General features: G+C 39.9%; 1 protein-coding gene across 2 annotated transcripts in view; it reads left to right on the top strand.

Moving 5' to 3' along the window:
* The window catches only part of LOC134211970 (uncharacterized), a 32,352-nt gene extending 18,654 nt beyond the window's left edge, over window positions 1-13,698 (top strand). Inside the window, exons 1-2 of one of the 2 annotated variants that reach the window (XM_062689396.1) lie at window positions 11,783-11,936; window positions 12,155-13,698. In XM_062689396.1, coding sequence (XP_062545380.1) covers window positions 12,170-13,486 — 1,317 coding nt within the window. In that variant the 5' untranslated portion in view covers window positions 11,783-11,936; window positions 12,155-12,169 and the 3' untranslated portion in view covers window positions 13,487-13,698. Of the gene's footprint in view, window positions 1-11,782; window positions 11,937-12,154 lie in introns of those variants that run through there. The other variant, XM_062689395.1, reaches the window with a different exon arrangement.
* Window positions 13,699-17,013: the final 3,315 nt, after the last annotated feature.

The raw sequence follows: 17,013 nt of genomic DNA, 5'->3' as shown, positions 1-17,013 counted from the left end.
GATAGCAGAGAGGGAGGATACGATGAACCAATCGCCACTAATACTCGTTTAGGCTGGATAGTTTTTGGACCCTGCTCTAACCCATCGCAATCAAATAATGCATTCGCAGCGCATCACAACGTCCATCTGTGTCCATGTTGTGTGCAAAACGACGTGGACATGCACGTCGCAATGAAGTCATACTTCTCGCTAGACAGCCTTGGTGTTATGAGTCCTATTAAACCGCTTCTATCGAAAGACGACGAGCGATCGCAAAAGTTACTTGGAATCCAAACGCACGTCAACGAAAGGCGCTACGAAACGGGATTGCTTTGGCGGTACGACAATGTGCGGCTTCCAGACAGTAGAACCATGGCCATGCGACGACTGGTATGTTTAGAGAAGCGAATGCAGCGTGATCCTGAACTAGCTGAGGTGTTGAAGCAGAAGATTCGGGACTATGAACGCAGAGGTTACATCGAGAAGCTGACAGAGAGCCAACTGTCTCAAAGATACGATCGTGTCTGGTACCTTCCCATATTTCCCGTGGTGAATCCAAATAAGCCAGGGAAAATACGCATAGTATGGGATGCAGCTGCCAAGGTTGCCGGAGTTTCCTTGAATTCTTTTTTGCTCACCGGTCCGGATCAACTCACTTCTCTTCCATCAGTCCTGCACCGATTCCGCGAATTTCGGATCGCCATCACAGGCGACATTCGGGAAATGTTCCACCAAGTGATGGTAAACAAAACCGATCAACAGTGTCAGAGGTTCTTGTGGCGTGACGGGGAACAAAACCGTAGTCCGGATGTGTACGCAATGAAGGTGATGACGTTCGGAGCTACTTGCTCGCCAAGCTGTGCGCAATATGTGAAAAATCACAACGCTCAACGGTTTTGTGTACAGTTTCCACGGGCGGCCGAAGCGATAATCAAAGAGCACTACGTGGATGACATGTTGTCTAGTGAGGAATCGGAAGAAGATGCGGTCAAGCTAGCGAAAGATGTCCGCTTTGTACATGCTGAGGCTGGCTTCGAGATACGCAATTGGCTATCTAACTCAAAACGAGTACTGCGTGAGCTAGAAGCGGAGCCTGGAGAGAAAAGTATGAATCTCTCAAGCGAGAGCGGAACAGAGAAAGTACTTGGTATGTGGTGGTGCACAATAAGCGATACATTTACATTTAAAGTTTCTCCGAGAATCGACGCCGATTTACTCCATGGTCGGATCATACCAACCAAAAGGCAGATCTTGAGTACTCTTATGATGATATACGACCCATTAGGACTGTTGGCAAACCTACTCATGTTTCTGAAAATACTTCTTCAGGAGATTTGGCGTAGCGGTGTTGAATGGGATGATCGTATCAAGCCCGAGCAGTGCGAAAAGTGGAAGACATGGTTACGAGTTCTTCCAAATGTAGAAACCGTCTGCGTTCCCAGGTGTTACCGGATAAGTACCGGTCTGGGAGTTAATAATGTTATGCAGCTTCACGTATTCGTTGATGCGTCGGAAAACGGATTTGCGACGGTTGCTTATCTACGGTTTGAGGAAAAAGGCGAAGTGGAATGCGCCCTGATCGGCACGAAGACACGTGTAGCTCCATTGCGGTACGTGTCGATTCCCAGGCTGGAACTTCAAGCAGCAGTTATTGGAGCCCGCTTAGCAAACGAAATTATGGAGACTCACAAGCGAAAACCTACACAAAGATTCTTTTGGTCAGATTCACGTGATGTCCTTTGCTGGCTTAATTCTGATCATCGGAAATATAGTCAGTTTGTCGGGGTACGAGTCAGTGAGCTGTTGGAGACAACTGAGCCAAACGAGTGGCACTGGATTGCGTCGAAAATGAATGTAGCTGATGAAGCCACAAAATGGCAGAAGCTGCCGGATCTTTCTCCTGATAGCCGATGGTTCCGTGGTCCAGAATTTCTATGGAAATCAGAAGAGCAATGGCCCATCACAATGACAAAGTATGGTCAAACTGAAGAAGAAAGACGTCCGCACGTTCTGCATCATTTCGTACACACCGCGCTGTTCCGGTGGGAGGATTTTTCGAGCTGGAAGAGCTTGCTACGCCGCGTAGCATACGTGAAACGTTACCCAACCAACCTTCGCCGAAAGTTAGCGAAAAAGAATATCATCACCGGTCCACTGACTCAAGAAGAACTAAAGGAGACTGAATTGTTTATTCTAAAGCAGGTGCAGGAAGCTGAGTTTGGCGCAGAGATATATCAACTGAAAAAGCCGAAATCCATTCCGTGGAAGAATGTGTTGACAAAAAGTAGCTCGCTATATGGACTTAGTCCATTTCTGGACAAAGACGGACTACTACGAATGAAGGGCCGAATCGACGCTTGCGAACTCGTCGATGAATGCACAAAGCGCCCGATAATTCTACCCAAACGTCACCCAGTCACCGAACTCATTGTTGCCAGTGTTCACCAACAGTTCTTCCATATAAATCATCAGACAGCGCTAAATGAAATTCGTCGTAGGTTCTACGTACCTCAGATTCGCTCAACATACAGCCGTGTGCGCTCTCGTTGTCAAGTTTGCAAGAACCGTCAAGCGATTCCAGCCGTACCAGAAATGTCTCCTCTTCCACCTTCACGACTAAAGGCTTTCTGTCGACCGTTCTCGTACATAGGTATAGACTACTTTGGACCAATACATGTAGTAGTCGGTCGGAGGACAGAGAAACGCTGGGGAGTGCTGATAACTTGCCTGACTGTGCGAGCAATACATCTTGAGCTCGCCCATAGCCTCACGACGGACTCCTGCATCATCGCCATCCGGAACTTCATAGGAAGAAGGGGAAACCCTCTGGAAATAATAAGCGACCGTGGAACAAATTTCATAGGAGCCAGTCGGGAACTGAAAAAAGCCTTGCTGCAGTTGAATCAGGAAAAACTTATGGAACATTTCATCACTTCTGACACCAAATGGTCGTTCAATCCACCTGCTTCTCCACACTTTGGTGGAGCTTGGGAGCGCCTCGTTCAATCGGTAAAGAAAAACCTGAAGCACACCCAACTCCCACGCACACCTACCGATCAACTTCTGAGAACCATGTTAGCCGAAGTTGAACTAACTATCAACTCACGGCCGTTGACAGAATTTCCCCTAGATGATGAGCTATCTCAAGCACTCACGCCGAATCACTTTCTGATGGGATCGTCAGATGGTTCTAAGCCCCCGATCGCATTCGATGATGGTAGTTACGCACTAAAACACACGTGGAAGATGTCGCAGGTCTACGCGAACCGTTTTTGGCGACGCTGGGTAGCTGACTACCTGCCAACATTAACTCGAAGGACGAAATGGTTTCGTAACGTGAAACCAATAGCTGAGGGAGACATCGTCATCGTTGTAGACGATACAATGCCAAGGAATTGTTGGCCAAAAGGCCGCGTGGTTCGTGTAATTCGGTCCGAAGATGGACAAGTACGTCGTGCTGTAGTGCAGACCGCAACTGGAATCCTGGAGAGACCATCCGTAAAGTTCGCAGTTTTGGACGTCGGTGCAACCGTAAGTACATCGGACCAGTGATTCCGAAGCACTTGGGGGGGAGTGTCACAACTTCTCGTTGCTTCGCACCGTACATCCATCCGCCGTAATGATACGTACCTGTTCGTGTCAACAGACCATTAAAAGTGGACGCGTCGCATCACCAAAATGTTAGTTAAGGTACAAAAACACTTGAGATATAAACACCGATAAACGTCAGCAGGGAAGAGCAGATAAATAATTGCAAGTCAGAGAGTGTGTTCACAAACCAACTTAAAATACTATTTTTCTTTATTCTACTTGAAATTATTGCTTATGTACTACTCAATAATATCCTACAGTGCATTATTTATTCTAAATGAACCACATAGCATGAATTGGTGGTCTCATGTTGGTACAATATAGCTAAATCTAATCTAATACTACGTCGAGTAAGCACAGGTGGGTGATATCAAATAAACAGAAGATATTATGTACTTATTCTAACATTAAACATAAAATACACAGCTTCAAACGAATCCATACGGAGACTCCAAGCAAAGGCAGAAGTGAACAGTATCAGGATCAGAACAGTATCAGCAGGTATTCGAGTGCATAATGTACTGTTGTGAAAAGCGCATAACCTTAATTATGGTTCTAGATCACCCACCATCGATTAAAGGACTAAATAACTAAAAAGAGACACTAAATGTAAGTCACCCTAAAATTACATACCCTATACTATTACATATGCTATTACCCTAAATGATACTTATATACAAATATGAAACCTTAAATCTATTATGAACAACATGAAATACTCATATTACGTATCAAATTATGTCATTTGTCAGGGATTTTTTAACGCTACTGTCGTCATCGTCACTGTAGCTGATTGTGCTTCAATAAATCGTTTAAAGAACCAGAAATTTGTCTCTTTCGTTGCAATATTTGCAACAATACCACTTAAAGGTCACGTTTGCGGAAAAGCCACCAGAATCCGAATACCAACTTCCACCGCGGTTAGCTCTCTTTTTTGCAAATTAAATATCTTTCGGATGCTTGATTTGTCCAATCTCCATGGAGTGTCCAAAGCATGGAGTGCGATCCTCTCGTTTAATAAACAATGTGCACTCGTTTGACTGTGGATATACAACAGTAAAGCATATGTGGAGATTGCCAAAAAATTTATTTAGTAATAGTAGAATTTTATGTCGAATTGTTCATTTGCATGTTAACTTCATTTCCTGCAAATCTGCGCTCAATCGGGTTCTTCCATCCAATTTCCTGTACGAAATAGTAACAGAGGTGTATTTTCCCATATATTTCGGCTGAAACCCCCATATTAACTTCAAATCAATTGCGTCAGCTTATGCAATAACCGATCAGGCTGAAATTTTCAGAGAATGATTTTCTTACCTAAAGGTAAAATCCTGGAGGGTGCCCCATAGAATCCGACGACTTTTTTTCTCCCCATACTAGGCTGGGCCACTCTAATATACAGCCAAGATATTTAACAAAATATCCATCCATTTGTCTTAATGTCATTTACGTTGAAAAGGCTAAAACTGAAAAGGCATTGAACGAAATTTCGTAACTTCTCTACCTTTTAAGTTGATACTGGCCGTTAAGCCGAAAGCCATCTAAACAAATCCCATTAAGCCGAATTGAACGTTTATCCGAAACTTTTATCAGGTCAAAAATGGTTTGACCATAAATGTAGTTTGACCAAAAACGACATACAGCCGAAATGGACATTCAGCCGAACTGGTAATTTGGCCGAAAAAAATTGTTTAACCGAATAGATCATTTGACCGAAAATGCCGTTTGGTAGGAATGATAATTTGGCCGAAAATGTCCTTTCTGCAAAACAACCCTTCTGGCCGAACATCATTTTCTGTCAAATGACCTATTCGGATAAACGTCTTTTTGGCAAAATGATCAATTCAGCCAAACAACACTTTTCAAAAAAGGTTGCAGAAAGTACATTCTTGGGCCAAATGGCTCTTTCTACAGAATGACATTTTTTACATTTTTGGTCAAATGATCTATATTCAGTCAAACGACTTTTTCATATAAACGGCATATTCAGCCAAATGACCTGTTAGGGTAAACAACTTTTTACAAGTCTGCCCAAATTTTCCTTCTGCCATTGCCACAGCAATTGCTTTCGGCCAAACTACATTTTCAGTCAAACCAGTTTTGACCTGATAACAATTTCCGTGAAACATTTAGTTTTGCTAAATGGTACCTGGTTAGATGTCTTTTGGCCTAAAGCCCAGTATCGACTTAAACATAGAGAGGCCACGAAATTTTGTTCAATGGTCAATGGACAAAAAGACCATTTCGCCAAACAAATAGCCATTTCTGACCATATAACCCGTTCAGTACGAGGTTCAGTCATTGAAATTTGGTCGTATTACCCGTTGGACCAAATGACTTTTTCGGCCAAATGGCCCATTCTGTCAAAAAACTAAATCTGCAAAATGGCATTTTTGCCAACGATCGTTTCGGCCGGACAACCTGTTAGGGCAAACGGGTTTTTCGACTAAATTGCCAGTTCGGCCGTCTGTCGCATCCGGTCAATGTACCTTACCAGGAATTTCTAAACGAAAATAGAAAAAAAATTCTGAGGAAATCTAAAAAATCCTCAAAAAATCCGAGCATTTTTCCGATGTTTTAAAGTTGGTTAAGCCAAACTAGTGATGAACTTGTCACTGCGAAAAATTACTCTAATCAAGGATAAAAAGTATAAAAGCATCTCTTTTACCAGTCACAATTTTCTATGTGAATTTCAAAGAATACTCAACAGAAACTCAATAGGATCATTCCGTGGATATTCCGAATATTTTCCTAAAGAAATTTGGAACAACTTCCCGTGAAAACTCTGAAGAGATTCTCATGTAAATCCCAAACAACTTTCCTTGGTAAATCCAAAGAGTTCTCGATACTTGAAAGTAGTTTCCGTGGAAAATCTCAAAATAATTTCCAAATAAATATTCTGGAAAAACTCGAAATCTTTCATTAAAATTTTGAGGCGAAAATCAAAAGATTCTCCCGTTATTTTCTTGAAAATATCTAAAATGACCAATTCATCCGGACGACACTTTCGACCGAATGTCCTTTTCGACCAAACGACTATTTCGACCGAAGGACATATTCACGATTTTTTCAGCCAAAGGAACTGTTCGACCAAATGACATTCTCGGCCAAATAACTATAGGCTAGATATCCTAGCAAAATCATAAAACATAATGAGATCATATAGAAAACATATTTTGATTTTGACATCAAATTGAGTCATAATTTGTTTTCAAATATGTATAAACCAGCATGATTGATTACATATTTTGATCTAATTTTGCTGTAGATTACTAAATTGAATGATATGACATCAAACTGTGTACTTATTTCGTTATCGGAAACCAATATCAAAATTAGTTTTCGATTTGCTCTCATCTCATTTAGTAATAGTTTAGCTAATCACCGTGGAATTCATTAATTGAAATTGATTGGGTTTTTTCGGTGACGATGTTATCGTCACCAAAAAAAAGCCAATCAATTTCAATTAAGGAATAGTTTATGATTGAATGTCACAGTAAGATATTTCTGCTATTACGTTTTGTTATTTCAACCGTTGAAACGACCAAAAAGATATCAAATTAAATAAACATAATCGATGATTTCACAGCATTAAAAAAAGTTATCGATTTGCTCGGGAAGGCTTCTACCAAATAGTCTTTTCGGTTAAACGACATATTCGGCCTAACAACTTTCAGCCTTGTGGCTTTCTGCCGAACGACTCTTTTCTGTTCAAAAATTCAATTTCAATTAGATTTTTTTGGATTTCAACGGGAACTCCTTCGCAATTTTCACGCTTAGTTTTTACGGAGAGCTTTTCAAAATTTCAACAAGATATTGTATGGAATTTTCATGGAAATAATTGGTATCTTCACGAAAAATTCTCTGGAGTTTCAACGTGATGTTGTAGAGATCTATCAGGAAATTATACGGAAATTGCACTGAATCTTCGGAGTTTCCACTGAAAATTTGAATCGGCGTGGACAATTATAGATCAGCGGCGTGACAAATTTGAAACGGCGGCGCGCCGATGCAAAAATGTCGGCGGCGTGCCAAAAACTGTCGGCGTGGCGCGGCGGCGCACACGGTGCACGGTATGATATTAAGATTTTCATAGTTCAATTCGTATGAAACATTCTCATAAGTTTGGTCGTATGAAAATTTTATGACCAGTATCCTCAGTGTAATGCAGCGTACATACCAGTCAAGCAGTTTGACTAAAGCCCGCAGTCCACTGTTTGTCATATTGACAAATATTTGTCAAGTTTATCCAGATATCTATCAGACTGATTAGAAATCGACATGGATTTCAGGCTGACTTGACAAATATTTGTCATCATGACAAACAGTGTACTGAGGGCTTAACATTGACTCCGCCCCCAAGCAAACGCTTTGGTAGCTGCTTTGTTTGAACGTGTGTGAAGTTGTTCGAACACAGTTGGCGGCTCGGTTGTAAAAAAAATAAAACGGTTTGATTTTTATTTGAGTCGGGCGGAGTCAAGATTCGCCGAACATGTTTGTGCATTTGTAGTAAAGTTACACAAACCCCCATATATTTTTTGATGGTTGGTGCTCAAGTTGGCGCTTCGGTCGTTCTTGAGTGATATTGTTGGTCGAATAAATTGATTGTTCGTGCCGCTGTTGGTAAAACTTGATGGATGTTTGAATAAAAGAGAGGTGGAGTCAATGTCGGTCAAACTGCTTGACCGTGTGTACGTTCCGTAACAATATACCCTTTGTCGTCAACAGAGTTTGTCACTGCCAAACGCACTTCGCAACAAGCCTTTATCACGACCCAAACACAGTATGACAAGAATCATTTGCCTTGCATGCTCTAATATCTCCGAGAATACGATGCTAATTTTGTAATCATAGAATCTCGAATATGTATTTCCATAACAGCAGAAACTATGATAGCACAAAACCGAAATTTGCTGTAAAGATAGTGCAAAATAACGGGATGACAAGTTAGCAATAAAATTGTTTTCTTTTTTGTTGCCGACAAATTTTCGGATCTTTGTCATTATTATCTTCGATAAAAATAAAGCTTTGTCGTTGGTTCTCTTTAGTCGCCTGTTTCGCATGCGCATCAAAGAAAAATTGATTCCCTGAGTGGGACGATGCGGGGAATGGAATGTGGACTCATCGGTTCATCAATGTGTCAATGTGTAAGCAGCAGGGCTGTAGCAAGTCACTTTTTAGTGACTTGGTCACTATTTTGAGCCTAGTCACTAAAAATTCGCTATTTGCATCCAAAAGTCACTATAGTCACTATTTTTCGGAAAATGGTCACTATTTTTGCACCACCGTTTGTAAAAAAAGTTCAAAATAAAAATCATTTGTACCTACTATTATCATCAACCAAATCAAATGTAAATCTGTTAGCAAAATATATAAAGTTTGAAAAATTGCTCCAAGGCCGTCTTATGAAAGGCAGAGTGGGTTGGAACCATGGACTTCGGGATCGAGAGACACACAGCGAAGCTTGGGCATACGTTTAGGCAACGCCGTATATAAAGCGCAGGATTGTTACGACTACGAGGATTTCGCGATTTTCGCGGTTTTTGCTTTTCTCGCGGATTTGATGCGGATTTACATAACGGTTGAGGCTTCGCGCGGATTTAGTTTTGGGTGGAAATTTAATAAATAAGGAGCGTAGGGTTTTGTTTTCGATAGCAAAATGGCGTTGAGAAGGGACTCCACATTTCAAGTCTATGCTTACCCAATTTTTAGGATATTTCCAAGCCATTATTGAATGCATTATATACTCTTGTGCGGTAAGACGCGCGGCTACAAAGCAAGACCATGCTGAGGGTGGCTGGGTTCGATTCCCGGTGCCGGTCTAGGCAATTTTCGGATTGGAAATTATCTCGACTTCCCTGGGCATAAAAGTATCATCGTGTTAGCCTCATGATATACGAATGCAAAAATGGTAACATGGCTTAGAAACCTCGCAGTTAATAACTGTGGAAGTGCTTAATGAACACTAAGCTGCGAGGCGGCTCTGTCGCAGTGTGGGGATGTAATGCCGATAAGAAGAAGAAGATATACTCTTGAGCATCCGTTTAACAAGCATTATAAGGGTAAGAACTTCACTTGTTGTCATTTTCCATCGTTTCTGAATATCAATTTTTTTGTCACGTCAATTTTGACATAATTCCGAGATATTTCTTAGTTTCTGATTGATTAACCCCTCTACGACGAACCACACAGCATGATATTGTCGGCGTAGCACCACATTAGAATTCGGACATCGGGACTTCCGAACCGAACTTTCTTCCGAAGTTTTATCTGTCAAACTAATTGATGCGTTGTTTAGCGCATCTTTAGGCGAATCCAGCGCACTACTTCCTATGTTGGGTAAGTTGCCTGTATCTAGAGAAAAATCCACCTTCGTTATAAAAAGCTTCCTAACTTTGTTTCTCTTAGAGGAACTTTCACTGTAATTTCTGTAAATTCCGTAAAAATTCCGCCTTGAACTTGGGAAATAATTTTCGGAAGGTTTTTCTTGGGAATTCGCCAAACAATATCTACAGGAATTCTCAAAAAGATTTCTACCGGAATTCATGAAAAAATCCGTTTTTATAGTAATTGACGTGCAGTTTCCGCGGAAATTTCTGAAAGATAGCAGGAAAATATTCTGCCTTGAATTTATGGTATGAAAGAATTTCCGAAAGTTTTTGTGCTGACATTCGCCATCGGATTTCTGTTGGAATTTCCGTTTGAAATCTTGGAGAAAGATTTTACAAGGATTGAAGTATTTTCTGCACAATTTCTGAAAAAAAATACTAGAAATTTTAATTTTTTTTCCTAGTTTTCCACAGTAAATCAACTTTCGCTAAAATTTCTGAAAAAAAATCAGAGTTTTCCAAAGCAATTTCTGCATCAAATTCAAGACTTTGGATCTCATTTTACGAAACTTGAAACTTAGGAAACTTAGGTTCTGTAAAATTCATGTTATATATGAGTTAATGTTTTTAATGAAGCCGAGATCAGGGTCTCGAAAAAAGCAAATGGCAAATAGACTCTATATGTATTTAAATTTGTTTCAATTAAAAATGTTATTTTTAATTATTAAAAATCGTATTTTAAAAATGTCATCATAATTTTGGATTCTTTAAGTTTTTTTAAACAATTTTTCCTTATAAAGATTCATAAGCTTTGTGATTCCAAATAATTCTCTGTTTAGTAATTGATTAGATCATTTTATTTCTTTTTTAACGAAAAACCGTGTTAATTTTTCAACGTGCCAAAACTAGTGTTCACACGTCTAACTACATAAAAATGAGCGAAAGCTCAATCCAAAACATCGTTCTAGCACTTTTTCATACTGTCTTGCAGCTGAATCATCTATATATGGTGAAATTTTTGGGAATATATTTTGACGAGACAATATTTTTTGATCGATAGTAAAAGACAGCGCAAAATTTGTTATACTTCATTTTGCCTTTTTCATACACAAACTGCAGTTTCACGAAAAACTTCGAGCTCATGTTAAACTTTATTACCACAATGCTGTAGAACTTGCTTCAAAATCGTTGTTGAAATTATAAGCATGGTTTAGTGTAACAACTTGTAACTCGTTACCTGCTCCCGTGTGTTGCGGAATAAAGTTTATCATGGTCATATTGCTAGCCTCTGGATGCCTCAACGAATACCTTCCTCAATATCCAACTCGGTGGTATTTATGATGGTGTCGCCAAGTCGGTTGTCCCCTGCTAAGATCCATCCTCTCCCTAGCTACGATGAAGATGCACACGGCCAGCAGTAGTAATCCTCATGATTGTGTACTGCCGTGAATCGCATATTTGTCCCATATGCATAGGAAACCCAGTAAAGATGGGACAGATATGCGATTCACGGCAGTGTACTTTTTGTCTTCTCTTGATTTCTGATAGCATTCTAATAAGGATTTGAAAAAAACATGATATCCCTAGTTTCCGATCTACTACGAGTTACACATTAACAATACGAATGCAACTCAGCTCACTACCTGGTTAGTACTTCATACAAAAGTCACTATTTGGTCACTTTTTCTGCTTCTGAAAGTCACTATTTGGTCACTTTTTTCGTCATCGTTGGTCACTAAGTCACTATTTTGAACGGCATTTATCGCTACCAGCCCTGAAGCAGGGACAAAGTCCTATTGTTTCAGCTACTCTGGATTGTATCGAGGCGGCTGTCAATACCGAACTTTGTTAATAACGAATAGCAGCTTAAGCATCAGCTCCTTGGTGAACTGTCGCTTAGTCAAACTTGCAACTCCGAAGGAAAACCTTCTTTTCGTATTCATTGGTTATCGTATCGATCATCCCTGACGTGGTTCGTACTTCGGCTGGCACCACGGAGATGTAGGGATAGGTTTCTGGACAGGACCATTCAATGGAGTATATTTGTTCCATAAGTTCCTACACGCAGCCCCAACGCTTCGTCATATCTAGCATTTACCGTGCAAATCTAATCCAAACATGGCATTATGCTATGCTGCTTATGTTCAATTTTGTTCAATTGTGGACGAGACGTTCAAGTCAAGTGACAACGCGTTACACATTACAAGATCGTGGTGTGCACAAGAGCTAATATGAGTTTTTCATTGATTTTACAGAAACCTCCAATAAGTATGGTGACTTTCATGGATGGATTTCCCTACTATGCGAAAAACCTGTTCAACGACCGATCTCTTGCCGATGTAACGATTATTGTCGATAATGACAATGAAGATCCGGGCTGTGACGCTACTGTTTCCATACGAGCTCACCGAGTTGTGCTGGCCACAATGTCAGACTATTTCCACACGATGTTCTACGGCCAATTCATCGAAGCCAAACAGTCTGAGGTTCGATTGCACGGTGTGCCCAATTCCTCGTTTCAGCATTGCATAAGGTTCATTTATTGTGGCTGGGACCACACACTGAGCAGACTATCTTGCGAGGACGGAATACATTTATTCAAGATGGCAAAAATGTTTCTAATGGATAAGAAATTCCAACCTTGTTATACAAACTGGGTTATCTCCAACATAACGACCTGGGAAAAACAACTTTGGAGCATATTTTCAATGGCAGTCGATTATAAATTAACAGGAGTAGAAAACCGCTGCTTGGCACTTTTTTCGGATATTGCAAACGAATCTCTTTTTTACGAGTCGTTTCGCGAAGTTCCGTTGGCAATTGTTGAAAAGGTATTATCATGCGAAAAAATGAACTGCACGAAAGTGGAACTGGCAAAGGCAATAAAAACCTGGATTAGATGTAATCGCATTGGTGGACCGGTCAAAGAAAAATTGCTCAAATCGATTCAATCAAAAAATGAGGAATTATACAAAGGAGAACAAGTTCCACTCTATACAAGATTGAAGAAGGAGAAGATGGATAAAGCCAGATCCAACACTGATACACCGGTGGATATTGCTGAAAGATACTCTTCGAAACTATGTTTCTATAAATGCACCATGTTGGTTGGCGTAACAATCGTGATGAGCCGAAACTCGAAAGTTGAATGTCCCCATGAATTGAGCAAGGGGACCATCAATTTGGAAGCAGTCATAAAACCCAAATATTCATGGCATGAACCACTAGCGAAGAGAACCGCCATAACCGTGAGTTATGATTGGACAAAGTATAAATCGCGTAAGGTGAACATCTTTTTCCCGGAAATCAAATGCTGCGCGGACAATTTTTATGAGTTCGCGTTTAGCTTCAGTGGAACGAATAGTGAAACTTTCACAATTCGCAAGTTCGGGCCCACGTCAAACGATTCGGTAAAAGCTAAGGAATCCGTCGTAGTATGCCTCTTCCAATATCTGTCGGACGACGACGACGAGAGCCGATGTGGAAGCTGCTCCCGGCTTAGAGATTCGGATAGCTACACCTTTTGGGGCCACAGTAGTGTTGGTAGCTATATAGATAGTTCGGCTTCAGTTTCATCATCACTATGATTCAAGTTCATTGACTCTTTTAGCATAAGTCATATTTGTTATTTTTACATGCTGATTCTCAGGATAATTAATTCTTTTTATGGTTCAAGCCTATATGATTGTTTGTTATATATCTTATATATCTTCTTTAATTTGGACTTTCTTGCTGCGATACACATGATACCATAACTTGTGTTGTGAATAATATACGTATGTTCGATTTTCGTAGAATATATTCTTCTTTATTTCTGTTCACCGGAGAGCAAAATATTCCAACAAAACAGATTCGGTTTTTCTTATTCGATTTTATTAGCTTTCAAATCATTTTCTATTTATGGTCTTTTTCTGCTAAGATCTATCTAGAATTTATCAAATCAATATTGTTCGAAAAAGCGACAAAGAAAGTTTAAGTACCGATTTAATGGCAACGCCGTGCAGAACGAAACAATGAACATGAATAGGAACATGGAACGTTTAAACCCTAACATGTTAAATTGGCACCATTTGGTACGATGGTACGCCGCATGAAACTTGAGATCCTAGGACTGAGTGAATGGAACGAAAACAGTGAGCGGTTCACACAGTTCTGTAGTATCAAACACATGATGATCAGGGGACCGCTCTTCCCTTATCGACCGGTTTACAAGGTCGCGTGATCTATGACAGCTAACGAAACTCAAATCGACCACATCAATGGAAACGGACGCTTCTGTTATATCAAATAAACGTAGTGCCGATATCGCTTCTAATCATCATCTTCACATCAGCATTTTTTTTTCCTGTTCGGGTGTGCCACTGCGACCTGTTATTAGATCTATTGTAGCGTTACCCGTATCCTTAGTGTTTAAATGCATGTCGAATTACTTCATTACTATTGATAAGCAATGCAGTATCGGTTTCGATACAGTTGTTGTTTTGTTTTCTCAAGAGCACCATGACAAGGTCCCGCTATTTAGACCCTTCATAGAGAACAATCCCATTGAAGGCGCGCCCCTTATCAATAGGAAATCAATCCTTTCTTGAGAAAACAGAATAGTGGTACTGTTTTTGGCCATGCATCGGATCCCTAGGCACATTCTTGTCTTGCTTCTAGAATATCACCAGTAAAACTCTTAAAACCCGGGATTTAGCTCTGTCTACAAGACCATTTCAAGCAAGAGAATTTGTTCAGTAATAAGAACTTCCGTGTGTTCCTCTCACTACCATTGTTCACCAGTTCAAGAAGAGTTATTACGTATTTAAACCCCTAACTCGATTTTTCCAGCAGTCAGTTCAGCCTAGGACCGGGTACCGAGGTTTTTTTTAACTAATTGCTTGAAAAGTTGTTTCCGCTGCAAACAGTCTAGCCTCAAACAAGAGGAATTCGAGTCTTTCAACTGTCTGCAAGGTAACATTAATTATGTTTTATTTCTGAGACTGCTGCTGGTTGCGAGGACTAAATACGATGAATCCTTAATGACCACAACTTATTGCCCTAGCTAGAAAAATGGATTAAGCTAGGGCTGTGTTTGGTAGATCTTACACCGCAACACACTACGTCAAAGTGATCTACCATGTTACGGGACATCAGCATTAGACTGGAATTCAGCTTTACATCGCAGGAAACTCAGAGGCTCATGGCTGCGTAGTCTTTACATATAAAAGTGTGTCCTTTGCTCTTGGACCCAAACCTAAGTAAATAAAACAGGCGGAAATAGTTATCATCTTGATGTAAATGATATTATCATCTTCCATGATGATATACCATTGCATTGGCATTGTGGTATATGTGAGTGATGAAGGATAGTATTTTTTCTTTAAGTGACCTTCCAAAAATTGTATCTCGTTTTATTGTCTCAGTCGATTCTTTGGATTATGGTTCCCTAAGAACCCATATTTTTTTAAGTCTTTAACTATTTTTGAAATCAAAAACAAAAACCAAAAAAGTGCTGCACGTGTGGACCGGCCTGAAAAATTCACCCGATGTTCGTTCAAAATCGGGTTAATCTAAAAAACAGCACTTTTTCGATTTTTGTTTTAAATTTTACAAATACTTAGAGGCGTCAACAATTATGGGTTCTTTTGGAAAGTTGACCCTCAATTAGCCAAAGAATCGATTGAGTGAATACAATTTTTTGACGGGAAAGGTCATAATGATCGTTATTATTATTATCTTTATTAACAAGATTTTCGGCCCTAGGCCGGTTCATATCGGCATATGATCGTTTTTCATTTTTATGTTTGGCCGTTGGCCCAATATATATTTAGAGACAAACTTGTTCCACCTGAGGACGTTGGTAATCCGGGTCAGTTGGTGAACGGTTGATCGACCGCGTCCGAAACCAAACTGTTCTTCGAGCAAGATATTATGGCGTTCAGCAGATTCAAACAACAGGCGGTGAATCGAATCGCGTCACATGAGTCATGAGTCGCGTCACACGTCGTGTTTGCGCTTTCGAGCACCTAAGGGATAAGCCAAAAGATATTTTAGTTACAAGATAAAGATTGTCGCTTCGGTTCCCTTTGTTCTGCTGTTCGAAACATGTGTGGTACCTAACTGTCAAATCGTATGTATTTTTCCTTCATTGACATTAAGCACCCTATCCTCCCATTTAATTCCACCACTTGATTGCACCTTGACAGATATGTATTTTGACCCCAACAGTAAGCTCGTCTGAAGCCGAGTCAAGTACGAGACTCTGAAGACGACCTTACTATTGAGGTCGTCTTGATGTTGTGAAATCGCCGAATATGATTACTCAATTTGATATCTTTTTGGTCGTTTTGACGGTTAAAATAACACAAGCAAAGTCTGAAAACATAATGAGAGCATATAGAAAACATATTTCGATTTTGACATTGACATTGACATTGAAATCATAATTTGTATTCAAATTTGAATCATCATGATTTATTACATATATTACTCTTATTTTGCTGTAGATTTCTAAATTGTATGATCTGATATCAAACTGTGTACTTATTTTGTTATCGAAACCAAATTCAAATTTAGTTTTCGATTTGCTCTCATCGATAGCAGGAACAGTTCTCGCGTGATTTTTGAAAACGTCGTAAGTCCAAAAGAGAGGCTCTCTTTGTTTACTTTCTCTTTCGATTATTACAAAGCCATACTATCGTTTACATTGGATTTTCCAGCACCGATCTGAAGAAAATAACTTTGTCTAGTGTGGTGAGGTGAAAATATTGCAATAAATTTTAAACTAGCCTAGATATTAGCAAAAGAGAGCGCAATGAAAGAGAGTCTCTCATTTGGACTTACGACGTTTTCAAAAATCACGCGAGAGTTTTCGATTTGATGTCATAGTAGGATTTTGTTGCTATACATTTAGTTATTTTAACCGTTTAAACAACCAAAAAGATATCAAATTAAATAGTCATATTCGGCGATTCCACAACATCAAAACAAGCTCTCAAGCTTTGCTCACCTATCCTCGCTAGCAAAAGATGCTCCGGACAGCGCCGACAGGGACAAACCTTTATCTTGTAACTAAAATATCTTTTGGTAAGCCAGTGCAAACGCGACGAACGATGCGACGCGACGCGACTCA

Source organism: Armigeres subalbatus, chromosome 2 (assembly GCF_024139115.2).
Source record: "Armigeres subalbatus isolate Guangzhou_Male chromosome 2, GZ_Asu_2, whole genome shotgun sequence".
In the NCBI taxonomy this organism is placed as follows: domain Eukaryota; kingdom Metazoa; phylum Arthropoda; class Insecta; order Diptera; family Culicidae; genus Armigeres; species Armigeres subalbatus.
The sequence above is the reverse complement of the archived record's forward strand: the minus strand, read 5'-3'. Positions and strand labels throughout refer to the sequence as shown.